At 38.7% G+C, this 27,749-nt stretch overlaps 1 protein-coding gene across 4 annotated transcripts in view; it reads left to right on the forward strand.

Moving 5' to 3' along the window:
• Nucleotides 1-27,749, forward strand: part of LOC127517601 (probable G-protein coupled receptor 153) — an 84,737-nt gene that overhangs the window by 47,358 nt on the left and 9,630 nt on the right. For all 4 annotated transcript variants that reach the window (XM_051903470.1, XM_051903469.1, XM_051903471.1 and 1 more), the window contains 2 exons: nucleotides 18,292-18,724; nucleotides 25,030-25,219. In XM_051903470.1, the coding sequence (XP_051759430.1) occupies nucleotides 18,292-18,724; nucleotides 25,030-25,219 (623 nt within the window). The remainder of the gene's footprint in view (nucleotides 1-18,291; nucleotides 18,725-25,029; nucleotides 25,220-27,749) is intronic.

The raw sequence follows: 27,749 nt of genomic DNA on the forward strand, positions 1-27,749 counted from the left end.
ATTCTTCTTCTGATGTAACGAGTACATCAGGTGTTATAGGAAGTGTTCCCGGCTCCGGCTGACCTAATTTATGCAGCCTAATAATCCTTTAACGGATTTGAAAATATAAATTGGTAATGTGTTATGTGTATGCCAGGTTAAAGAGATGCGTTTTTAGTCTAGATTTAAACTGACAGAGTGTGTCTGCTTCCCGAACAATGCTAGGAAGATTGTTCCAGAGTTTAGGTGCCAAATAGGAGAAGGATCTACCGCCTGCAGTTGATTTTGATATTCTAGGTATTATCAGCTGGCCTGAATTCTGAGATCGCAATAGACGTGAAGGACTATAATGAATTAGGAGCTCGCTCAGGTACTGGGGAGCTAAACCATTTAGTGCTTTGTAAGTAATTAGCAAGATTTTAAAATCTATACGATGTTTAACAGGAAGCCAATGCAGTGTTGACAGAACTGGGCTAATATGGTCATACTTCCTAGTTCTAGTAAGAACTCTAGCTGCTGCATTTTGTACAAGCTGTAGTTTATTTATCAGGCAAGCAGAACAACCACCCAGTAGAGCGTTACAGTAATCTAGCCTTGAGGTCATGAACGCATGAACTAACTGTTCTGCATTTTTCATTGAGAGCATATGTCGTAGTTTAGATATATTTTTAAGATGGAAGAATGCGGTTTTACAGATGCTAGTAACTTGGCCTTCAAATTAAAGATTGGTATCAAAGAGCACACCCAGGTTCCTAACTGACAACGAAGACTTAACAGAGCAGCCATCAAGTGTTAGACAATATTCTAGGTTATTACGTGAAGAAGTTTTTGGTCCAAAAATTAGAATCTCTGTTTTTTCTGAATTTAGTGTTAGGAAAGTACTGGTCATCCAATTTTTTATATCAGCTATGCATTCCGTAAATTTTGTGAATTGGTAAGTTTCGTCAGGGCGCGAAAAAATATAGAGCTGAGTATCATCAGCGTAACAGTGAAAACTAACGCCATGCTTCCTAATGATATCTCCCAAGGGTAGCATGTACAGAGTGAACAGCAACAGTCCTAGTACTGAGCCTTGTGGTACTCCATATTGAACTTTTGATCGATATGACATGTCTTCATTTACTACTACAAACTGATAACGGTCAGATAAGTATGATTTGAACCATGACAATGCAATTCCACTAATGCCAACATAATTTTCGAGTCTATTTAAAAGAATATTGTGATCAATAGTGTCAAATGCAGCACTAAGATCCAGTAACACTAATAGAGAGATACAACCACAATCTGATGATAAGAGCAAATCATTAGTAACTCAGTTACTTTTTCAGCAGTCTCAGTACTATGGTATGGTCTAAATGCTGACTGGAAATCTTCACAGATACCATTTCTTTCTAAAAAGGAACATAGTTGTGATGATACTGCCTTTTCTAGTATTTTTGACAGAAAAGTGAGATTTGAGATCGGCCTGTAATTGACTAATTCTCTAGGATCAAGTTGTGGTTTTTTAATAAGAGGTTTAATAATAGCCAGCTTAAAAGTTTTTGGTACGTATCCTAGTGATAAAGATGAATTGACGATATTAAGAAGAGGATCTATGACCTCTGGAAGCATCTCTTTCAATAGCTTAGTCGGTATAGGGTCTAACATACATGTTGTTGATTTCGATGATTTAACAAGTTTAGACAATTCTTCCTCTCCTAAAGCAGTAAATGAATTGAATTTTTCCTCAGGGACACTACAATGCACTATCTGACACAATACTGTAGTAGTAGTTGCATGGTTATTATTTTTTCTCTAATATTATCAATCTTGCAAGTAAAGAAGTTCATAAAGTCATTACTGCTGTGCTCTTTGGAAACATCAGAAGTTGAAGCTTTATTTCTTGTTAATTTAGCCACTGTATCAAATAAATACCTAGGGTTGTGTTTATTTTCTTCTAAGAGTTTTGAAAAATAGGCAGATCTAGCAGATTTTAAGGCCTTTCTGTACTCAATCATTCTCTCTCTCCACGAAATACGAAATACTTCTAGTTTTGATTTCTTCCAGCTGCGCTCCATTTTTCTGGCTGCTAACTTTAGGGCCCGAGTGTGCTCATTGTACCATGGCATTGGATTAATTTCCTTAATCTTTTTTAAACGCAAAGGAGCAACTGAGTCTAATGTGCTGGAAAAGACAGAGGCAATAGTTTCTGTTGCAACATCGAGGTCTTCTAAGCTGTCTGGTATGCTAAGGCGATGAAAATGATCAGGAAGATTATTTATAAAGCAATCTTTAGTGGTAGAAGTGATGGTTCTACCATATTTATGGCATGGAGGCAGTTTAGCCGCCTTGACTAAATGTAGTATACACGAGACTAGATAATGATCTGAGATGTCGTCACTCTGCTGCAGAATTTCAACAGCATCGATATCGATTCCATGTGACAATATTAGATCTAAAGTATGATTACGACAATGAGTGGGTCCTGACACATATTGTCTAACACCAAGAGAGTTTAGAATATCTGCAAATGCCAATCCTAATGCGTCTTTTTTATTATCTACATGGATATTAAAATCACCAACAACAAGGACTTTATCTGCAGCTAGTACTAACTCTGATAGAAAGTCAGCAAATTCTTTGATAAAGTCTGTATTGTGTCCTGGTGGCCTGTATACAGTAGCCAGCACAAATGTCAACTTACATAATGTTACGTAAAGTACCATAGTTTCGAAGGAATTATATTTGAAAGACTTTTGACTAATACTGTAAATATTACTATAGATTACAGCAACACCTCCCCCTTTGCCTTTCTGACGAGCATTGTGTCGATAATCATAACCTTGAGGACTAGACTCATTTAAAGTAATGTGATCGTCCGGTTTTAGCCAAATTTCTGTCAAACACAGCACATCTAGATTATTATCTTTGATAATATCATTAACAATAAGTGATTTTGAAGAAAGGGATCTAATATTTAACAACCCAAGTTTTATCGTTTGTTTAGCATTATTATCTCTATTTTTTATTTGTTGAACATCAATAAAATTTTTACCATTAAATGGGTTTGGAAGCTTTTTGTTTTTACTAATTCGGGGTACAGACACAGTCTCTATTTGATAATATCTAGGTGTAAGAGTTTCTATGTGTTGGGAATTATCTGACTTCTGTAACGTGAGGCAGCTAGCAGACGGTCTGTTTAGCCAGTCTGTCTGCTTCCTGACCTGGGCCCCAGTTTGTCATGTTTCAGCTCTAAGACTATGTGCCATATTACTAGACAGAAGAGCAGCACCATCCCGGGAGGGATGAATACCATCTCTTTTCAACAGGTCAGGTCTGCCCCAAAAACGTTTCCAATTGTCTATGAAACCTATATTATTTTGCGGACACCATTCAGACAGCCAGCCATTGAGTGATGATAATCTGCTAACTATCTCATCACTCCGACGAACAGGAAGGGGGCCAGAGCAAATTACTTCTCCTGACATTGTACTTGCGAGTTCACACACCTCTTTAATGTTAATTTTAGTGATCTCCGACTGGCGAAGTCGAACATCATTAGTGCCGACGTGAATAATAATCTTAGAGTATTTACGATTAGCATTAGCCAGCACTTTTAATTTGCTTTGAAAAAAATAAAAAAAAATAAAAATAAAAAACTCACGGATGGAGCAACCTCGGCATTCGTTTTCAGGCCTTCCCGCTTTGGTCTCTCCAGCGCTAGAAAGCTTTTCTAATATTAATGCAGGTCCTAAAGCTCTTGCCTGATCATAACCCTTCTTTTTTCAGTGATATTCCTCTGACCTTTTCTCTTTTGTAATGTCTCTTAGCCATCTCTTTTTCTACAGTCTTTCTTCAAATCTTCCTCTTGCTCACTCTCTCTCCTCCCCCATCATGTGTGGACACACCCCTTACTGCTGATTGGCTACAAGTGTGTTGTGGTGCTCGCTCCGATCCACTTTCAACAGCGTTTCTCAGAAATTGCTTAGTCATCAGTCAGTTTTAATCCACAAGTATATACAATATACTTATTTCATTGCTGCCATATATGGTCTACTCCCCTACACTGCAACAGGAGCAGTGGCCACTTTGAGCAAAAAACCTCAACCCCGTTACATATCTGTATATTTCTCATTGTTTCGGGGTTGAAAATTCATGACAGGGTTGAGTTTTTCCACTTCATTTATGAATAATTTTAATAAAAATGATAAAAAAAAAATTGTCATGATTTCAGTAAAGATATACTTACTAAAATCATGACAACTCATAATTTTTTTAAATATAGAATATTTGACGTACTGTATGCACTTAAAGATTGACAAGCATCCTATGTCAGAAATGGCAGCTACATTAGCAGCAGAAAGACTGTGTTTTGCATGCAAATTTGTTGACCCAGAAAGAAGGGCGCAATATGAGAGAGAGACAAAATTCAAAAAATTCAAAATTGAAGGCAATTTCTCCCTTCAAAGTTTCTCAGTCTTCAACCCCATCACACTATTCTCAACTATTATTTTGGAAAAATATAGGTAAGATGATTAAAAATGAAGGTATTTCTTGCTGATTACCATCTGACATGTTAAGGACTAACACAATAAAATTGTGGTTTTAGTTAAACATCTAAATTGAAAAAAAAATTATAAAAAGAGACCTGAGACACACAATTTATTTATTTTTAACTTCAGTCCCATAAAAATGTGAAAATGATCATAAATGTTACATTTGTATTTATTAAATTGCTATGAGGGACACATGAGCAGTAGGTAGATGTGTTTTATAGCAAGTTTTGTGTAAAATCCTTTTTAAACCAATTCCATTTTGTCCGTTACAGGGTTGAGAATAAAAGGTGTTTGAATCTGAAAAAAACTAAAAAATAATAAAAGATCTTTAATGACTGAGGTAGAAAAATATGATTTGTTGGAAGTTTAATATGTAATGATGTGGGGTATTTAGAAAATTAATTCTATGTAGTTTTAAAAATACAAAATACAAATTTAAATATTATCGAATCCCAGCAATGACCCATATATATATATATATATATATATATATATATATATATATATATACATATATATACCAGTGGCGTGCAGTGGTGTTCTGAAATGAGGAGGCAAATTTTTTATTTATTTATGAATCAATGTAAATTCACGTGCATTACTCTTAATGTTGACACATCTTCCTTGTTAAATGAACTTTACTTTACATTACATCAAAAAAGAAAAAAAGAAACCAAATACAATTCTATTTTGTAATTTTACATTAACAATGTATTGTAATAAATGTTCTATTTATCAAAACCAAGTCAATCTCATCAAGTTAGTGTTTTAAGCATTTCTACATTCATTCCAAAATAATAACTAAAGGCAATAATAATTTAAACAATATATTTTATTTGTGTATTGATGTTTTTCTTTTTAATAGTCAACTTAGGCTATTTTGGATCATCAGTCATGCTCCATAAACACCGTCTGTCACAGACACGAATTGTATTTTTAATTTCACCAAGCTGATTGCACTAAAAACCCCCGCAGTCATCGTGTTTTCAGTTCATTTCAAGTTTGATTTTGACGTGACGTAGTTCTCATAGTAATATGACATGTCGCGCTCTGTCTCAATCGCCTGTATCCACTTTTTAGTCCTTAAACGCTCGTTTTTTGGGTCGACAGCTTATAAAAACTTCTGGGTTTTTGGTTCTGTTTTTCTTTTAGCTTGTTTTCTATACACCTTGACACATAGCAGCTTTTAGACATTGTTCTGTTTTTTGTTATAAGTCAGAAATGACAAGGAGGCAGCCTCACACAATACAAAGTCAATGGAGATGGTTGGATTGTTTTCCCCCCCGGTGGGCGTGGTTTTCAGATTATGACGCGTGTCGCTCTGTCTCTATAGAGTTCCTACACAGTTTGGAAAAGTATGGTATTTTGATTTGAGTATTTGTTTAGTGATCCTTTAGTGGTTGTTGAACACGTTTGAATAAATTCAAGGCCACATTTTTATTATGCAGAGCTCTTCATCTTTTACCATAAGCAAGTCTCTTTGAACTTCATTAAATGAATGTGCGTGTGCCATGCAAACCAGCAACAGATAAAGGAATAAACTATCATATAAATCAGACTGTACTTTGCTGTTTGATGATTCATCTCCTCATTCATATCTCATCTCAATAGCATCAAGAACCTACAAGCTAGCTCCATCAAGGGTTACCTAGAAAGTCAATTCACAGACATCTCTACTCATCAAAGATATCCAAAGAACTCAACCCACCCGCCCAGATGCCAGGCAACCAGTAACTTTAGAAATACTCACCAAATGTATCTCCACCCTCCGCCGAGGCTACCACTACATCAACACAACCCGCAGACTCGAGGCAACGTTCATATTGGCTTTTTTTTCTGGTTTATTAACACTTGATGATGAAGCCATTTCTTACTTCATAAAGCAAAGCAAGACAGATCAAATGAGAAAAGGCCATTTCATCTACATTTTCAATCTTCCATCACCAATCCAACCATACCAATCCCTCTTAGCCTATCTGCATTTCAGAAACTCACAGGCTAAACTCCCATCCGACCCACTTTTTAGACGACTCCAATCGCCCCGTCACACGTTTCTGGTTCCAAAGACACCTTAAGTCCATTTTACTCCAATCCAGCATCCCAGCAGAGCATTTCTTCAGCCATTCATTTCGTATAGGTGCAGCAACCACAGCTTCCCAAAAAAGGCCTTCCCAGCAGCAGATCCAAGCACTTGGACGCTGGTCATCGGAGAATTTACATTCAATCAAATCGCTCCCATATCAAAGAAGCTCAACAAACTCTCATCAGCTAAATTCTTTAACACCAGCTTGCTCCCATACACCCAAACCTACAGGCCCACCTTATCCACTTAACACCACCAATCCACATATAGTGGAAATATTTCCATTCTAACTACTGCAGCAGCATCCACCCATGTGCTCCCGCAGGAGCCAACTTCACTATTCAACTGCCGCAACAGCAATACTACCTTAAGTTCCCAGAGAAGATCTGCTTTTCCATCCAAAAACTGTCTCTGCCTCAGCAACGCTATTCCCTCCGCTTCCACAGAAGTGCCTTTTCTCCACTGCCGCAGCAATGACATTCCTCCATGCTCCAGCAGAAGCTCAGTTTCAAAAATTTTCTCCACTGCCGCAGCAGTGATGTTCTCTCATGCTCCCGCAGGAGCTCTGTTTCTTTGGAAACTTCTCCACAGCCGCAGCAGTGATGTTCCTTCACACTCCCACAGCAGTGCAGTTTTTTTTTTTTTTTTTTGGAAAATTTTCTCTGAAGACAGAATTGAGTTCTCTTTTGAGTCTTCTTGCACCTGAATGGAAAAGATCTTAACTGAATCATTTTTCTAACTGTCAACAAGCATCGGAATCAATAAGCAGAAATGGAATTACTAAAATTCAAATGATACCCAACCTTAATCATCATCATCATCATCGGTCACTATTATTATCATCATAATCATCATCCCTCACCATTTTCATCTTCTCCATCATTATCATCATCTTCATCTACTTCAACAGCCAACATCATCATCACTAGCATTATGACCATCATTACCATCAGTCAACAACATACTGTAAACCATGCATAACCATGACTATAGTAAACCATGCATAACCAACCTTCCACAGCTGACTACCAGCGAGGCTCACCTTTCTGATGCCATGACCATCAAACTAATCGTAATCATTTCCAGCTGCTGTCCCATGTTAGTTGCAACTTTTTGGGGGAGTACTCTGGGTTCGGGCCAAATACTGAGCTCGGAGCCCTCTCCTCGGACAGCACGCCAAATACGCATACTATTTACTGTATCTGATTATTTGTAAGTGTGAACCCGTGAAATGTACGTTATAAACAACCCAAACTCACAGCATGCAGAGATGTTTCATAACCTGAGACGCACTCCACACATGTAAATGATAACAGTCCAACTATGAAACATAAAGCATGTCAGATTTTATGCGTTCCCAAATGCGCGTTATTGGAAACCCAAACAAACAGCACATGAAGAGACTGAGTTAGTGTGGAGCAGCATTTACTGTGAGCGGAGCCATTCTGAAGTAGGCCTACTCAAACATGTAATCTGCACGCATGTAAATAAAGAGTTGTGCTTCTCTGTGAAAAAACCTACATTTATTTAATCACAGCCTTTGTGATTTCACAATAGCATTATGCTATATTATGGTTTTAAATGGTTTTAATACATCGTGCAGCCTTAGAAAATGGTATAATAATGTGGTTCATGGATCCTCATCCGGAATGCGCAACTGGGTATCACGCCGGTTACTCGACACGGGTGCATTAGAGGATTTTTTTTAAAAAATGGATTAAATTAGAGTATTTGAGGAAACGTGACAGCACTAATTGGATCATTAGATCTTTGTGGTTTGCTATTGCTGGGATCTCATGTAAGTGACTGGTTGTCCAGCCCTCGTGCTAATAAACACAAAAAAACAAGAATTGTCAGTTCTGATTTCATGGTGACTTTAACAAACACTGTGTACGTTTACATCCATTTAATTGGATGTAAATCCTTGAATCTGACTATTTTCTCAACTAGATTAAAGAATTCTTGATGTGTTTATGTTGTGTTATTTGTCTCAATAACCAGTCTTTATTGTTGTCATCTCAACTTTAACACACTATCAACTACATGATCGCTCTCATAACTCTCGCAATAACTCTCTTGTTCAGACCCCTGTTCTCACAATATCACTACACTACATCTCTCCCTTTGTTAGTATTAGAGAACTTCTACTATCAAATAACAAATTACTTTTGTTTCAGCCACTTTGTTACTGTTACTCTAAACACAATATACTGCTATATTGTTTCAATCCAAACTGACTAAAGAGTCAACAAACATACTCAAACATTTACATAATCATGTCCTTGAAACAAGCAGGTTTCTTAATCACTCTACCGCTTCGGGTAGTGAAAGGCTTGCTACGGGTGTCTTGTACTGTAACAAAGGAACTCTGTGGCTCTTTTGATGAATCTGACTTGACCACTGTCTCTTGAGTTTCTTGATTGCTTTGTTTTTCTGCAGGTCCTGGTATGGGTCAGCAAAGGGTCAGATGCAATGGTGTAAAGCACGCTGCCACTGGACTTTAGAGCAGTGGAGACGAATCACGCTTCTCTGTCTGGCAATCCGATGGACAAGTCAGGGTTTGGCGGTTGCCAGGAGAACGGCACTTGCCTGACTGCATTGTGCCAAGTGTAAAGTTTGGTAGAGGGGGGATTATGGTGTCGGGTTGTTTTTCAGGGGTTGGGCTTGGCCCCTTAGTTCCAGTGAAAGGAACTCTTAATTCTTCAGCATACCAAGACATTTTGGACAATTTCATGCTCCCAACTTTGTGCGAACAGTTTGGGGATGGCCCCTTCTTGTTCCAACATGGCTGTGCACCAGTGCACAAAGCAAGGTCCATAAAGACATGGATGAGTGAGTTTGGTGTGGAGGAACTTGACTGGCCTGCACAGAGTCCTGACCTCAACCCGATAGAACACCTTTGGGATGAATTAGAGCGGAGACTGCGATCCAGGCCTTCTCGTCCAACATCAATGCCTAACCTCACAAATGCACTTCTAGAAGAATGGTCAAAAATTCCCATAAACACACTCCTAAACCTTGTGGAAAGCCTTCCTAGAAGAGTTGAAGCTGTTATAGCTGCAAAGGGTGGGCCAACTCCATATTAAACACTACAGATTAAGAATGGGATGTCATTAAAGTTCATGTGCGCATAAAGGCAGGCATCCCAAAACGTTTGGCAATATAGTGTATGTCAGCAATGACTACTGCTTCAGAATACGATGTGTAGTAGTCTATAACAGTAAGTATATAGACATTCTGAATAGGACCCACCAAATCAACACCTATCTTGCCCCATTGTTTGGGTGGTAATGGATGCAGTGGTTGTTCTTCATGCATTACAGTTTTTGACCATTCTTTCTACATCCATGTCCATATTAGGCCAATAGAATTTTTTCTCAAAAATTGCTTTGTGTGAATTACACCTTGATGTGACTTGTGTGCAATTTTCAAAGCTTGGGAAGAAGAACAACAATCCTGTGTCCCTGCAGCAAAAGACCATCATGGGGTTGACAACTCCTCTGAGCAGCGTTTGTATGGATGTAGGGTTTCAGGAATTGTAGCAGGCCACTGTCCTGTCTCCACTATGGAAATCAGTTGCGTCAAGGTAGTATCTTCCATTGTAGCTCTTTTAAGTTTCTTGTACATCCATCATTTTTACAGACAACACTCTGTCCATATACGTGTCCATGTAACTGTTGTCCTCAGTTTCCGGTAAAGGAAGTCTAGAAAGTGAGTCTGCAACATTGTCTTTTCGTGCAATGTGTTCAATCTTGTAGTCATATGGATACAATCTCAGTCCAAGTCTTTGTATTCTAGGAGGCAAAAGCTTTGACTTCTCTGGATTGAGCATATAAATGAGGTCGATGATCAGTTTGAAGAGTAAATCTGCCTCCCCACAAATATGCTCTGAAATGTTCCACTGCCAATACGCACCCTATCTGCCCGCTCTATCTGAGAGTAACGCCTTTCTGTGGGTGTCAGAGAGTGGCTCGCATATGCTACAGGCTTCTTAGCTCCATCTTCTTGTGTCTGAAGCAAAACTGCTCCAAGTCCAACTGGACTTGCATTACAAATCACAACTGCTGGAGCACTCATGTTGAAGTATGCTAGGCATGGCTTACTAGTTATTTTTCTGCTTCAGATGACCACTGCCACTCTTGTCCTTGTCTAGTCACTTTTCTGAGAGGCTCAGACAGATTTGCGTAATTGGGAACAAACTTCATCAAAAATCCACAAGTGCCTAAGAATGAATGTAACTGTGCAACATTTTCGGGTCTGGGAGCATTACAAACTGCTTCAACCTTTCGTGGATCTGGTTTTATTCCGTCCACTGTGACAGTGTGACCCAAAATCTCAATCTGCTTAAGTCCAAATAAACATTTTTCTTTATTCAAGGTCAGTCCTTATTCTTGGAATCTTTGAAAAACATTTCTCAGTCTTTGCTCCAGCTCATTTCATTTTCAGCAAACATGACCACATCATCCATGTAGCACACCACACCTGGCATCCCACATAACATAGAGTCCATGACTTTCTGGTATGCTTCAGGAGCACTGGACAATCTGAATGGAACCTTCCTAAAACAGTAGCATCTCTGGTGCATAATGAATGTGGTCATTTGTCTGGATTCAGGTGCCAGATCATCTTGTTAGAAACGCTTACAGGCTTCCAGTTTTGCAAACACCTTTGCTCCCTGCATTGCTTGCAGTCTATTGTTGGTACTGGGTGTCTTTCACTTACCACCGCTTTATTCACTTCTCTCAGATCTACACAAAGTCTTACTTCTTTAGTGTCTTTTTTTTGGAATGAGAAGAATATTTGATACCCATTCAGATCCTTTGTGCACTTTCCTCTATGATGATGATCAGATTGCAGAGCCTGCGAGGAATTGCCAATCAAGATCCTTCGTGTGAGGCTGGCCGTTGTTCGCAGCAGTGGCCAGCAGACTGTAGATTAGTCCTTCAGGACGCTCTACCGAGGGTCTGACGTCGGCCCAATGTCCACGTCGAGAGTTCCCACCCTCCAGCAGAAGCGCCGGAAATGGTCTTGTTCAGCTGTGGAGAGGACGATGCCATGTCCATGAGTGCCTCTGTCCCAGGTGCCTGGTCAGAGGTCCCTTCAGAGGCTAGCTGCACCCCGACTTCAATGGACACGGAGCTGATGAGCATCCTCACGGAGGCAGTAGCAGATTTGGAGTTTGACTGGGCAGCCCCTGAACAGCCGTCTAAATGTTAGATGGACGGGTCTTTCCTCGGCGCGAGTCGCCAAACGGACGCACCACAGAGACCCGCCCCTTTCTTCCCTGAGCTCCATGAGGAGCTCACTTGTTCATGGCGCTCCCCTCACTCAGCCCGAGCCCATGCACAAGGAACTCAGCTTCTCACGACAGCGGAGGGGGTGGAGAAAAGAGCTCGACCACCTACCGTTGAGGATGCAGTTGCGGCTCACCTATGTCCGTCCCGAGGTTTGAAAACCGCCTCATTGCCTTCTAAGCTATGTCAAGCCACAGCTCTCTATTTCTGCAGGACACACAGCATCTGCCCTTCACACGATGGCAGTCTTGCAGGTATTCTAGATGTGGCTGCTGAGGTCCCTGGATGAAGAAGACCTGGACCCAGAGTCATTCCGCAAATTGTGGACAGCAGCTGATCTAGCCTTGGCCGCATCTAAAAAGGTCGCCCAGGGAATCGGCCGCAATATGGGCAGCCTTGTGGTTCTGCTTTGTCACCTGTGGCTGACGCTTACTGAGATGCTAAATGCAGAGAAGAGGCAACTCCTCGACACCCCGGTGAGCCCGTAGGGTCTCTTTGGAGTTGCAGTGGAGGCTTTTTCTGAGAAGTATACAGAAGCACTAAAGCAGTCGAAGATGCTGCCAGATCAAGTTCCAGATCATCATCAGCTCAGTGATCAGCCGAATATGCTCCCACCTCGAGACTGAACCGCCACTTCGTCAGAGGCAGTTCAAGAAACCCCGCTTCGGAGCAAAGCCGACCCCTCCTGCGGAGAAAAAAAGAGCAGCGTTCCTGATGTTCGTGCCAGGAGGAAAAGGGCACGGTCCATGCACGATAACGGGCCAGTGGCCAAAAGAGCATGTTCTTGCTCAGAGTTCACTCGGCGGCCAGAAGAGAACTGTCATTCAGCCCGGGGACCATTTCATAGCGGTGGATCTGAAAGATGCTTATTTTCACATCTAGGTAGCCCCTCATCACAGGCGCTTTCTGCGATTTGCATTCGAAGGTGTTGCATACCAGTTCAAAGTGTTACCATTCGGACTGGCCCCCCGTACGTTCACGCTGTGCATAAATGCAGTGCTCTCAACCCTGAGACTCAGTGGAATGCGCGTGCTGAACTATCTCGATGACTGATCATCGTTTAATCGAGGAGTGTGCTCGAGGAACACAAACACAGGCTCCTCGCCCATCTAGCGTGTCTAGGTGTGTCTGTGAACATAAAAGAGGATGCTTCTGCCCTGCCAGTCGATTACTTTTCTGGGTATTGTTTTGGACTCGTCCACGATGATCGCTCGCTTATCAGAGCAGAGAATCCAGTCCATTCACAATACACTGGCCTCGTTTGTGCAAGGCGATTCCTCTGAAAACGTTTCAAACACTGCTCGGTCTAATGGCAGCTGCAGCCTCTGCCTGCCGGCTGGGCTTGCTGCATATGAGGCCGTTGCAATTATGATTACAGGACCGAGTCCCGCCACAGGCGTGGAGAGAGGGGATAAAGTGCCTTGTCATAACGCGTTCATGTCTCGAGGCTCTGACGCCCTGGTTCGGCACAGCTATGTACAAACAGGGTACTGCGATGGGCAGGGTGGACAGACGGATAGTGGTGACCACGGATGTGTCACTGTCAGGCTGGAGAGCCCTCTGCGATGGCAAACCAGCGTGTGGGCGAGAGACCAGAAGCACTGGCATATAAATTGCTTGCATCACAGTGGCTTTCTCCTGTTCTGAATGCAGCGACTGGATGCTGTGCGTGCACTGAAGTGTTGTTTGGAATACATGTTATGCACATGTAAACAAATATACTAAGTTTATGGTTCATATAAATGGAACATTCAGAATCTGAAATCGGATTTGATTCATTAAAAAATTAGTGCATATAAACATAGCTACTGTGGACATTCAGCTTTTGTTAATGGTTGGCTTCAGGGAGATAGTCCACAGCAGTGGTTTACTGAATTTTACTCTATTTGGGCTGGATTTCCCAAAAAGTTGTCTCTTAGCACGCTACGAAGACTCTAAAAGTAATACCTTAATTAAAGTTACAACTTTGGCCAAAGTTTCAAAACACGAGTTGGACGTATGACATATTTCTGTGCCAAATATACTACTTCCAGTTGTAGACATGTTTTGCCAAATTTTTTTCGAGTATGGCCTGTATCACATTATAAAGGGTGGAATTCCTTGTATAGGCATTTCTCCCTGATAAGCGTGCACACACACACCACCCAGAGAAAGAGCAAGAGCACGCCCATCAACGCTCTTCGTTCGGGATATGGAAGCCGAGAGATTTTTCAACAATGGCTGTGTCCCAATTCAGGGGCTGCACCCTTTGAAGGCTGCATACATCATCGAGGCAGTCTCATTTAAGAAAAATAACTGTTAGATTGCAAAGTAAGAAAGAAATTACAGTATTTTACACCTCACAATGAATATCAGTCAATTTTATTAAGGTTACTTAAATATGAAATCCTTGATGACGTATGCAGCCTTCAAATCCGACCTCCGGAGGACGCAGCCTCCTTCGTATAGACTGAGATGTAAAGAAGCTTTTTGCACAGTGGTGGCCACTAGCGGAGTGAACTGTCAACAGTGATAAGGTATAATTAAGAGTGGCCCAGACCAACCTTACGAATAAATGACAGAAGGTATACTTAACCAAAAACATTTTGGGAAACACTTAGTAACATTAAGGTACAGCTTAAAGTATAATTTAAGAACAATGTAGAGTTCTTTAAGAAGGTTTCGGGAAATCCAATTGTTGATGCAGTCATGTTGGATTTTGGTGTCAAGCCACTGGAAAAAAGGCCTGTCAATGACAATGTCACAAATAAATATATATTATTAGATACATTTGCCAGACAGACAGTCAGTTAATTTAGAGCTATATCTGGGCAGTGATTCAATTTGAGGACAACTCTCCTTTAATCACAGATGTTTTATCTCAGTCCTCTGTAGTTTGGAGAGACATTAGAGTGTTTTTTTCTGTGTGATTATTATTTTTGTCTATGCTGTTCTCATACACTCCCACATCACAAAGCATTGAATGAATATTTGCAGGTGAATGCTTTTCTAGAGTGTAATGATTGCCAATCCCCATTAGCAAACAATGAAAAGAAGCTCTAAAATTAGTTTTTGTTGACAAACTACTATCAAACTGTAGAGGTGGAAAATATAAATAAATAATTATGATAAAACAACGGCATAAGACAGAGGATAAAAATGCATGTCTTTATGTTTGTATTTCAACTCACCATCCCTTAGAAAAGAAAAATCAAAAATGAGATCTCTTTAACATCTCAAAAGTTTCTCCTAGACAAAAATGAGGTTACTTTAACATCAAATGGAAACTTTTGCTTGAGCCTTCTGCTTCTCACGCTTATCTCCTGAGACAAAAACTCTAACACTCTCACAATGGTCTCTTTTAAAGTTTTAGAGGAGATCTCAACAACATCACACACTGTGCTCAGACAATTCTTCTTATTTAGAGACACTGGATCTCTCACATTTGTCTCCTGTAAAGATTCAGAAGAGATCTCATCAACTTCATATACTGTGCTCAGTTTTTTCTCGTTTCTTAGAGACTGCTGCTCTCACATTTGTCTCTAAAGTTTCATAAGAGATCTCAATAACATTACACATTGTGCTCAAATTTTTCTCCTAAACTAAAGACTCTGAAGCTCTCACATTTGTCTCATCTAAAGTTTAGAAGAGATCCTAGCAACATCACACACTGTGCTCTGATTTTTCTCCTAAACTAAAGACTCCAATAGTCTAACACTTGTCTTCTCTGAAGTTTTAGAAGGGACCTCAGTAACATTGCACACTGTGCTCAGATTTTTCTCCTCAGCTAGAGACTCTGAAGCTCTCACATTTGTCTCTTAAAGTTTAGATGAGATCTCAACTTTACAAAGTGTGCACCAATAAAGTCCATAATTTTAGCGTTTAAGCCTATAAGAGAAAAATCTGAGCACAATGTGTGATGTTATTGAAATATCTTCTAAACTTTTAAGGGGACAAATGTGAGACCACCAGAGACTCTAGTTAAGGAGAAAAATCTGAGCGCAGTGTGTGATGCTGTTGAAATCTCTTCTAAAACTTTAAAGGAGACCATTGGGAGAGTGTTAGAGTTTTTGTCTCAGGAGACAAGTGTGAGAAGCAGTAGACTCAAGCAAAAGTCTCCATTCGATGTTAAAGTAACCTCATTTTTGTCTCATTTTTAAAATGTTAAAAAGATCTCACTTTTGATATTTCCTATGGGGGGTGAAAAGAAAGTGGGATGCAGTAGCGACCATATCCAATTTTCTCTCTGTGAACAACCTACATGTATGTAGAGATCGACCGATATATCGATTTACCGATATTTTCCCCTATATTTAAGCATTCAAGATTCACTTGTTTAAAACACCGTAATTATATAAACATTTACTATATAACCATTAATTCGCTAATAAACATCCAAATAAACACAGCTCTATGGAAATTAATTATTATCTCCGCAAGCGATCGCAGTTTGAGTATAGTTCTGTGTAAATGCATAGATAAACAGAGCTTTGTCAGCAGATATTTCATAATCTAGAACGACAAAAACAGTATTAATAATTCTGATATAACATACCAGTTGAGAAATGCAATAAAATACGATGTTTTCTTTGTTATATTTCAATATTCCAGAGAATATTATTCAGTTATTTAACATTATCCAGCGAATTATTCTTCACTCTTGAGCCTATTAAACAGCTTATAAATCTACTAAAACTGTAGTTTAAAATGAAGTATTACATTTCTGCAAAGTTGATATGACTCCTGTCTTTAATTCATTTTCTCCATTTGAAAACATTACACATTCTTTTGCTTATTGTTAACATTAGTGTTGCTGCTGATGCTTTTTTATAAATAAAATTATTTTTGTAATATGAAGATTAAAATTAACATGAAAGACTACTAAATTTCAACACTTTTTTTTTAAGATGACTGAAAGGAGGAAAAACCAAAATGAAGTATGGACTTACTTCACTCAGTCATTGCCAGGGCTGGCAGTTTGCAAAGAATGCCAAATGAATAGGGGTCAAAATCTAAAACAACAAAAAAAAAAAAAATTTATTGTGTCAAAAACAAGTATAACTGTAAATAAATGTCGGTTCTGCATATCGGTTATCAGGCACGTAAACACATATATTATAAAAAATAGGCCCTAAACGATAATTATCATAGAATGGTCAGTTGAAGTAATGTACTAATGAACTGGGAATAAATACAAACTGAACATGCACAAAACTACACATGTAAATATTTATTTTAATTGTGATTCAAAAAAGCGAATGACACTTGACACCTGAATCAGAATACGAAGCAGTCACGTGGTTGTGTGCGATAACGAAGCTTCGGACATCACAGATTACGTGGTTATGGCAAAACGAATCAAGCTCTGGTACATCTTCACTGTGAGATGTTTCTTTTTCTTTCTTTTTTTCTTTTTTTTTGATACAAGCTTCGAAGCTTCGGTGTCAAAAATGTCACATCACCAGTTTGGAGTACAGTGAACAAATAAAATGTGATTTTGAATTTATGTTGTATTTTGGTGTATCTTATGGTTGTATTGTCAGTCGTTGCATCGGAGAAAACGCCTTTTGTGTCTCACAGCAAACAAACCAAATATTACAAAATGGTTAAACAATTACAGAAATGTTATTAATTTTAAGGTTTTAAAGTGTATTCTTGTTTAACATTATGTAATCCTCCGAAACGAGTTTGCAACACAAGTCACGAACAGAAATGTTTTTTCATATTAATGAGCATAACTGCATTTAATAAATGTGACTAAAACATTTATATGTCATTGATATGATAGTTGATTACAACAGAAACAAAACATAATGCCACGATTTTAATATTAATACATTGGAATTCATACACATTCACACTTGGATACGTAAATAATTTACGTTTTATTGCTGTCAATACATCAATATTGTACATTCTTGTGTGTATGAAAACGTGTTTTGATTTTGCAACATTTATGCCAAACGTTGATATAATTTCCCCACTGTGTAAATAATGGCAAGTACACAGGGTGATGTTGTTACAATTTATCCCACTACTGGGGTGAGTTGTAACAGTAGCGATTAGAAAAGTGTGGTATGGTGGACATGGTTTGATGTTCATTTCATCCCTATACCTACAGTATTTTCTATGTGGATTCTAACTGATGATGTTACAAGTTACAACTCACCCTGTGTTATAACAATCCTCAGTAAAATTAACTGGACCAAACAGTTTAATAGCAATGTTGCAAAAACAGAGTTATACATGATTAAGCTCAATAATGCAATCTAGTTTTATTAGCCACTTATATAACCAGTATATCAATTCTAGTATTATTAAAAAGAAATTCTCCTCAGAGATGTGTTATTCTGTTTTTGCCGATTTATTAACCTTTCATCAAGACTTTTAATCTTTGATCTCCTTTATCTTCTACCAGGTTGAGTAACACCAAAAAGCAGGCTGTCCATACCGTCATGGGCATCTGGATGGTGTCATTCATTCTGTCCACCTTGCCTGCTGTGGGCTGGCATGATACCACAGAACGCTTTTACACCCACGACAACTGTCGCTTCATTGTGACAGAGATTGGCTTGGGCTTTGGCGTCTGCTTCCTCTTGCTGATCAGCGGGAGTGTGGTGATGGGCGTCATCTGTATTGGAATTGCCCTCTTCCAGACCTTTTCCATCCAGATGGGCCAAAACATGGACAAAAACAAATTTAATGTTCCCACCATCGTAGTGGAGGATGCTCAGGGCAAAAGGCGTTCATCCATTGATGGGTCAGAGCCCATTAAGACATCGCTGCAGATCACCTATCTGATCAGTGGAATAGTCTTCATATATGATTTTCTAACTGGATTCCCCATATTGGTGAGTGTTTGTTTTCATTTAAAAGGACATGATTTTCAAGAAGGGCTTTAGTGGAGTTATAAGTGTTACTTCAGACAGGACCACTTTGGCAAGTTAGTTTGGCAGTATGGTTCCTTATGGGGGTTCTTGCTCCGTAATTAATTGAACATACAACAGCTTTAGCATTAACCCCCCATGGAACCATCAGCTTGGGAAATATACAGACGATTAAGACACTTTAGTAATGTCTTTAAAGCGAAACAGTGGTAATGTGTAGACGTGGCAGTGGGACATTTATACTGTAGCTTGGCTATGAGGATGAGTGTCTCTCAGCAGTGAGGTCCATGCCAGCTAGGACTTTAAAGCCTTGGTAATCTGAAACAAAAAATAAGACAACACCCAGAAGGTGCACAGTAATATGCTGATACTTATAGCGGGGAGGGAGGGAGGGAGGGTTGCGAGCAGTTTGAGCATACTTACCGAGCAGTAATGCCACGTATATATGTCCCCGGTCTAATAGGAGAATAGTAGTGATTGGAGTGATTTGACAGCTGACCGCAGCACTATTCCTACGTGGCCTGACTGAACTAACGCTGCGCTTAATTTATCTTTGCAGGTAAATGAGTTGAGGAGTTGCTCTTGATTGACTTATGATTGATATTGACTTTTTGAGGACTACTGACAAAGATAGTGCCTTTGATTATAATGATCCTATATGAAATCCTCATATATGTCAGTTAGAAAACTCCTTGGAACAATTCTCAAAGTTTCACATAGCTAAAAAATGTCGCATGGCGTTGATGGAAACGCTTCTGCATTAGCCAGTGTCTGAAGGTAAATCCAAAAGCCTTTTCTGCTAAAATCTGTTTTGTACTTTGAAATCCACATATTAACATATCCATATTAACAGTGGTGGTAAAGAGAAAGCCACATAATGAATCAATGTTCATCACAAGTAGCTTTTTCACAAGCTGAGGTAAATACTAATATATAGAAGGTGCACACAGTGTCATACACACAAATACAAAACACCATCATGGTAACACATATGACACTACAATAATGCAGTAAACATTCATATAACAACATAAGATGTAACATAAAACCCGAATGTACATAACTGATAAGAAAAAACTAAGAAGAAACACAATAATTACATTTTTAAAAAACATCAAACGTAAAGTGGGAATTCTAAGAAATGCCAGTTTATGGTTTTTAACTGTCAATTATAAGATTATTTGTTCTTGTTACTTCCAAAAATGGTACATATACTTGCTGTTAAAGGGTTAGTTCACCCAAAAATGAAAATTCTGTCATTAATTACTTACCCTCATGTCGTTCCAAACCTGTAAGACCTTCGTTCATCTTCAGAACACAAATTAAGATATTTTTGATGAAATCCGAGAGCTCTCTGACTCCTCCATAGACAGCAGTTTAACCACCACTTTCAAAGCCCAGAAAACTACTAAAGACATTGTTAAAATAGTCCATGTGACTGCAGTGGTTCAAACCTTAATCTTATGAAGCGACGAGAATATTTTTTGTGCGCTAAAACAAAACAAAAATAACGACTTTATATACTTATAGGGACTTTATATTAGGCCTTTGGCTGTCGCAATAATCAATATATCGACTTATTGCACAATATATGTACATAACCTCAATAATTTTTGGTGATGAAATATATCGGCCATTTTGTTTACATGATAATGAGTGTCACCAACATTTTTCAATCATGCTGTCATCTGCAGTTCCTACACAGACCAGTCATCGACAGGTGAAAAAAGGCGTTATTTGAGGCGTTATAGTGTTTTCCTGACAACTACAGACAGTTTGGAAGAAGAAGTCCGAATGCTCTGGATTTAAAAGCCAATCCACTGTTCCGGTGCAAATATAAATGTCTTTGTTCATACGGACATCTGACTGCTAAGTAGGGGTTTGTGTTTTCAGAAATAGTGCACCCTTACATTACTGAGAAAAGAAGGTCAGGAAAAAATCTGTAAATGGAAAATCTCCATAGTGCCTTTTGTGCATTTGCAGTTTTTTTGTTTTACTTGTTACTTTGCAATTTTTAGAAAATATTTACCATTTATTCAAGTTTTTTATTTAGGATATTACATTTTTTGATCCTTAATTTCCATCATCTAAAGAATTAAATGGTTGTCATTTGAAAGTGTGTAGGTCTACATGCATTATGCTGTTATATTATTATATATTCAGTGGCATAAAATGGTCTTAAAATTTCATCATCCTCATCGGTATAGCCTAGTCATTCTAGATCAGTACTGAAGGAACTCTAGTTCACATGCTGCTTTTAAACACTTTGAGAATTTAAATTCTCTCCTATCTTCATACATCAAGGCTATAGAATATATTTAGGTAATCATCTCCTTTAGGTAGTAATTTCCTTTAAGTAAATCTGTTTCCTCTTGAATGGCACCAGGCACAGGAAGGGATAGAACTATGGCCGGAAGTGACGCAAAATCTCACCATAAAATAACAATAAATTAAATTTGCTACTTATCAGATTGTGTTTTATTAATGTCTACATCTGCCCCAACCCTAAACCTACATTACAATGTACAGAATATACATTCTTCTCCAAAAAGAAGCCCCATGAAGAGGCCACTAAATGTTGCCTTACAGATGTGTCTTGGTTATTGAGTTAATTAGTATTACGATAAAATTTCCATTTTATCGTTGAGGTGTAACAATAAATTGTCCCTTGCACAAAAATGTGACTTTGAATCATGCATGTGAAAAAATTAATCGTCGTATAGAGTTAATCACAATGTTGCAATCAGAAATGTGATTGTTCACCACTGATCATCTAAACTGCAAATGTGCTGGAGCGCCAGTCCTTCAGTCTGACAGAAGCAGTGAAAGCAGAAGCATTAATTAAAGTATCCATATTGCCATCTGTTGTGCATTCATCATATATCAAAATGATGTTGAAAAGGTTGAAATATGATGGTTGCTCTGTGCATGGCGAACAAGGTCCAAGTCTGACAAAGTCCACCTCTGAGCAGGCATGTTTGTTCAGCCTGGTCTCATTGTTAATACGTAGGTATTAATACGTAACTTTCAAAGACACAAAACGTACATTTTTGTACGTTTAGAAAGGTGCTAAAACGTACAATATTGACGTAATTATGGCACTAAAACGTAAAAATACTTACGTTTTTACAGCGAAAAAACGTAAAATATTTACGAATCTTTCATGTCATAAAGATATATGTATAATTTCCATTTTATCGTTTTATAGATAAATGTAAGATCCCTAAACCCCATCCCGAACCTAAACCTACCCATTTTATACAGAATGTTAAAAGAATAAAACATAAAGAACAGAAATGTGTAGGAAAATGACAATTTTAGTAAAAATATAACATTAAAACGATATTTTGAGCCACCAATCCTACACCTACCCCTAAACCTACCCATAACCATTTCTTTAAACTACCTACTGTTATAAATAAAAGAATGACAGACAAACAAGCGTAATCACAATAATTTATTTTTTGCGAAAATGTCAAAAGTGGTACCAAAAGTAGTTCAAATGATGATGATTCCAGTCACAGTCCTCTCTGGCGGTAAGTTTTTTATAGGGTACAGAGCAGAATTTAACTTTTTAATCCATGAAAATATGATAAATCCTGCTTCTCTCCGTGAAGGCGCGCAGTTATTTCAAATGTCAGTCCACTGAAACACGGCATGTCGCAATCTGTGACGAAGCAGATGAGAACCAATGAGCGTTCGATATCAGTGCCGTAAACCATGTCGTAACGCTTCTCGAGGGTGGCGCTACTTTCAAATTTGAATCATAACGAGCGCGAGCTTTGACTGTGACGGTTGCTGTTGCTGAGAATGAAGATGAAGATCGATGGATAAAGGGCTGAATTTGGATCTGTTGCTTACAAACATATGGATTCTAAAGATTTGGAGTACAGCGAACAAATAAAATGGATGTGATTTGTGAATTTATGTTGTGTTTTGGTGTATCTTATGGTTGTATTGTCAGTCGCTGCAAAGGAGAAAACGCCTTCTGTGTCTCACAGCAAACAAACTAAATATTACAAAATGGTTAAACAATTACAGAAATTTTATTCATAAGGTTTCAAATTATAGTCTTGTTTAACATTATGTAACCCTCCGAAACGAGCAGCACAAGCCACGAACAGAAATGTTATTTCATATTAAGTAGATGAGTAAACTGCTTTTAATAAATTCGACTAAAAACATCGTTAAATCATTAAAGCCACGATTTTAACATGGGAATTCATATACATTCACACCTTACGTTACATGATTTACGTTTTTTTGTTTTGTTTTTTTTGTTTTTTTTTTTGCTGTTAATACGTAAGTATTTTTACGTTTTAGTGCTATAAATACGTCAATGTTGTAGGTTTTTGTGTGTATGAAAACGTAAGTAAATGTACCCCTGATAGCGCACGTACATCTCGGAGACGTCTATTTGATGTGTGTGTTTACGTCTGGAAGACGTATTTTTTAGAGTGTTTGCTCATCTGCAATACGTCTATAGGACGTTTCCTGTCAGATGTCAAAGAGACGTTTAGAAGATGTCTTTAAGATGTTTATGATTTAGAATGTATGTAAAACTGACATCTTCAAGACGTCTATCAGATGTTTGTAAACAGCAGATGCTTTCCAGATTAAGTGATCTTTAACAGACGTCTTGCAGACGTATGTGTGCTATCTGGGCGTGGTAGAACCACAATTTACGTAAAAATACACACGTTTTCTCATGAGATCACGTTGGTTTGTTCTTATGTGTGTTGTTGAATAGGATCAATAACATCCAATAATTTATCTTAACATTGTAGATATTATGTAAACAGAGAGCATGGCTTGGATCTAACCAACAGTGTGTGGAGTCACTAACAGTATTCTAGATATGTGTTGAAGAATTAGATGCTTGCAGCTAGTGCTGCTCAATTATGGCAATTATTTTTGGTCAATATTGAAAACACGATTATTTAACACAAGAGAGAGTCTGTGGCTTGGGAACCAAGGCCTGCACCAGGTGGCTTTTGGAAAAGTTGCAGGAGAACATTGAGTGGGCCTGGATGAAGATAAAGTCAAGTAAATCTAGGAGCATATCAATAATAAAGGAAAGACTGTCAGACCATTGTTTCTTCATTGGGGAAGAGCCCATACCCACGGTGACGGAGAAACCAGTTAAGAGCCTGAGTCGCTGGTATGATGCTACTTTCAAGGACAAAGAACTAGTGGACCAGCTCAGGTGGGACACCTTTAGTAAGTCCTTGGTCCCTGGCAGGTTAAAACTTTTTTAAATTCTGTCTCTTACCATGGCTGATGTGGCCTCTGACCATCTACGAGGTCTCAGTCTCGAAAGTTGAAAATTAGAAAGGGTGATAAGCTCATTTGTTAAAAAATGGCTAGGCTTCCCCAGGTACATGAGCAACATAGGGCTGTATGGAAAAGGCACCTTGGAGTTTCTGGTGTACAAATGCTCCAAATGCTGGAAATGACACTGAATTCTGTGATCCATGTTAACCCAAATAGTTCTAGTCCTGCCCTCAACACTGGAAAGAAGTGGACTGTACAGCAGGCTAAATCAGCCTTTAAAGCACAGAGACATTGTTGGCCATGTTCAGCAAGGGAGAGAAGGCCTCAGCCTTGTAGACCATCCTGGCACGAGTTGATGGCTCTTGGTTAAGAGGAGGGACATCAATTGGGCCCTGTAACAACAGAGGCACAGAGTGGGGGTAAAAGCAGAGGGGGGCTCACCTGGGACACCAAATGTCGCCAATGAGGTGTCGTGGGCATATATCATTGAAACATCTATAGGAAAGAGGGTGCCCACCTAATGACCCCAATGAAGCTTCATATTTCTCTCCCTCTATCCCTATCATATTTGTTCCCCACCCATCTCGGGAAGGTGCAATATTAGCAAGTGAAACCAACTAGTCTGGTATGTGGGATACGTGCAAGGTTAGGGACAGGTTTGGTGGTATGAGTAGGTTTAAGGCTGCAGGTGTAAGGGAAAGGTCAACAGTGTAATTATAGATGTAATAACAGAAATTAATTACAGATGTAATTATATGCAGGTATTTTTTTAAATACATTACAAGTACAATGTAAAGCATGTATGTACACAATATGTGTATTGTATAAAATTATTAATTTAAATGTTAGCACAAAATAGTTAAAGACACCTAATAAAAAGTGGGACTTTGTTTATCACCGCCATGGTTAAATGATGCATAAGGGGAACTGTATGTGTCTGTATGCCATTTTGCTTTGCTTTTTACCATATAAATAACTGCCGTGCTTCATTGTAGGTGGTGAGCTTTGCCAGCCTGAAATTTGACCGCTCTTACAGCTGGATGGTCCTATGTGTGCTCTGGTGCTCAATAGCACAATCAATCCTCCTTCCCATGTTCTTGTGGGCTTGTGACCGCTACAGGGCAGACGTCAAGATGGTCTGGGAGAAATGTGTGGCCATCATGTCCAACGATGAAGTGGATGAAGGTAAGGAACACTGAGCTTCTTTTAACATTTTTCAAGGAAAAAGCAATGCTGTTTTCAAAATAATACACAATATATAGTACACAGTACTATGCAACAATAAATACTTGTAAATTCTAGAATTAAATACTTGTCAAATAACTTTATTCAGTAAGAATCTTGAATGGTCACTAGTGAAAATGCTAAAACGAAAAAAATTACAAACAAGGTGCCTTGGATTGTGGGAAAAGGCAAATGTGCTCTGCTTGTATAACTCTGGTGAAAATAGATCATCCTGCTATCACATGCATAGAAAAAATTATTTAAAGATGCACAAAATGTATACAGAATGTGTAGTATGATAGTATTTATTCAATGGTATTATAACACAACCTCAGATGTTGATGGTGGTGAAGAAAGGAAGTAAAGAAAGTTTCATCCATTATGTTTTTATTATCATTTGTCTTTGGAATTAATTATTAATGAACTAATTAATTAATTAATTTTACATACATTACTGCCATGTTTGAAAAAAAAAATCAAATCTACAATGATGATTACAGTCATTGGGTTTATCATGTGACCTACATTTTGAGATGGATGGACATGATTTTAAATTATTGTTTTAGTCTCTTATTAATATGTTTAGCTGACACAATTAAGTTTTCTTTGGAGTAAGCACCACTGTATAAATTTTGCTGCAAAGTTCTTATTTGTCACAGGCAAATGCTTCAGTAAGCCTGCTGTAGATTGCTATATCTAAACATTTTAAATGACATAAATCCAGAAAGATGAAAAAAAAAACACCTCTCAGGTTACGACTGAGATGGGAAATGACACACTGTATCTTGGATTGACGCTATGGGGAATGCCATCAGCGCTACCGGTGTCTGAAGCACATGTGAACACATGCCAATTTTTCATTGGCTGTCGACAGTCCATGACATCATTAGCAAAGTGCCCAGAAGTATAAGAGGATGCCCATAACACACATCAACAACTTCTTTGTCTGAAGGAGACGTGCCGGCAGGCCCAAGGCATGGCAACGAGACAAAGTGTCTCGTTCCCCTTCTCAGGGAACCATGGTTACAGTTGTAACCTGAGACATTCCCATTTGAAGTGGAACGCAATACTGCATCTTGGATTGACACTATAGGGGAACAAATATCCACTCTGCCATGCTGAGGGAATGCTTGCCTCACTAGGTGAGAATATGTACAACAATAGTGGGCATAGCATAAGTTGATTAAAGGATTATTTAACGGAGTGTCAACCCAGGGTGCAACCCTTGAAAGACTCACATAAGCCACTTTTCCACCGTCGGGCTGAATGATTCTTAGAATGGTAAGGAACAGTTCCGGTTGTGTTTCCACTTGAGCCTGGTACGGCACGGCACGATTACAAATCGTTCTCAGCACGGTTGTCTAACTGTGCTGAATCGTGCTGGTAGAATCCGTGAAGTGACGTCGCCACTCAGGTTTGGTCATTTGTCTGTTGCCTGGCTACCTGGCTAAGCGTTCTATTTGAGTGATGTAAACACAAACGTCGCTCAAATAGAGGGCTCTGAACCTCAAATAGAGGCCTCGTTCACTGAACATGCATGCTCTTCACCCAAGCACAGAATGCACAGCTTGTGTGTGTCCTTAGATGTCAAAAATCAGGGACATGGAGGCACACACTTCTTGAAGTGCTTGCTAGTATTTCCAATCGGCCTTCACTACGCACTATTCAAAGAAATGGCTCCTGAAGACAAAAAAGCTGATGATGTGTGCCTCTTATACTTCTGGGTTCTCCACTAATGATGTCACGGACTGTTATCAGCCAATGAAAAATTGGCGTTGGTGTTCACACGTGCTTCAGACACCAGTCACACTGATGGCATTCCCCATAGAGTCAATCCAAGACTCAGTGATGAGTTCCACTTCGAAAGGGAATTGCAATGGAGCATTAAAAAAAAAATAAAAGTAAAGAAGAGCAAGCAAGACTGCCCAAAATTACAGCATAATTATTTCACCCACGCAACAACCTTATTTGCATGATGTCACTAGTTAATTCCCCTGCAGTACCACTGGCCAAAATACTGCAGGTGTAGTCAGGGCCGGGGGAAGACAATCCAGCGCTCTGGGATGTTGATGTTGATTTTGAGGATGAATTTTGTCCATTTTCTAAGCGGGGTCTCGTCATAATGTAACATTATTGAAAAACTGATTTTTTTTTTTTTTTGTACAAAAAATTTTAAACTTTGACAAAAAGTAACTTTTATCGTTACAATTGTGATTTCATAATATTTAGATATGAATCCAACTGAAAAAAATAAAATAAATAAAACTTGTGAAAAGATGTCTTTAAGTTAGTCAGATAGCACATAGCAAATAGTGGAGCTCTGCAGCCATCTACTGGATAAAGTGATAATTTTTCACTTTTAAAACTGCATTTTCCAAAAGATGGGCAAAAATCTTACACTAAACCATGTCAAATTATCCATGTTATCCCCATGAATGAAAGTTAGAAATGTGGGTCTTTTATAAAGTGAATTTTACATAAAAATACCTAT

The sequence above is a fragment of the Ctenopharyngodon idella genome, chromosome 8 (genome assembly GCF_019924925.1).
Source record: "Ctenopharyngodon idella isolate HZGC_01 chromosome 8, HZGC01, whole genome shotgun sequence".
NCBI lineage: Eukaryota > Metazoa > Chordata > Actinopteri > Cypriniformes > Xenocyprididae > Ctenopharyngodon > Ctenopharyngodon idella.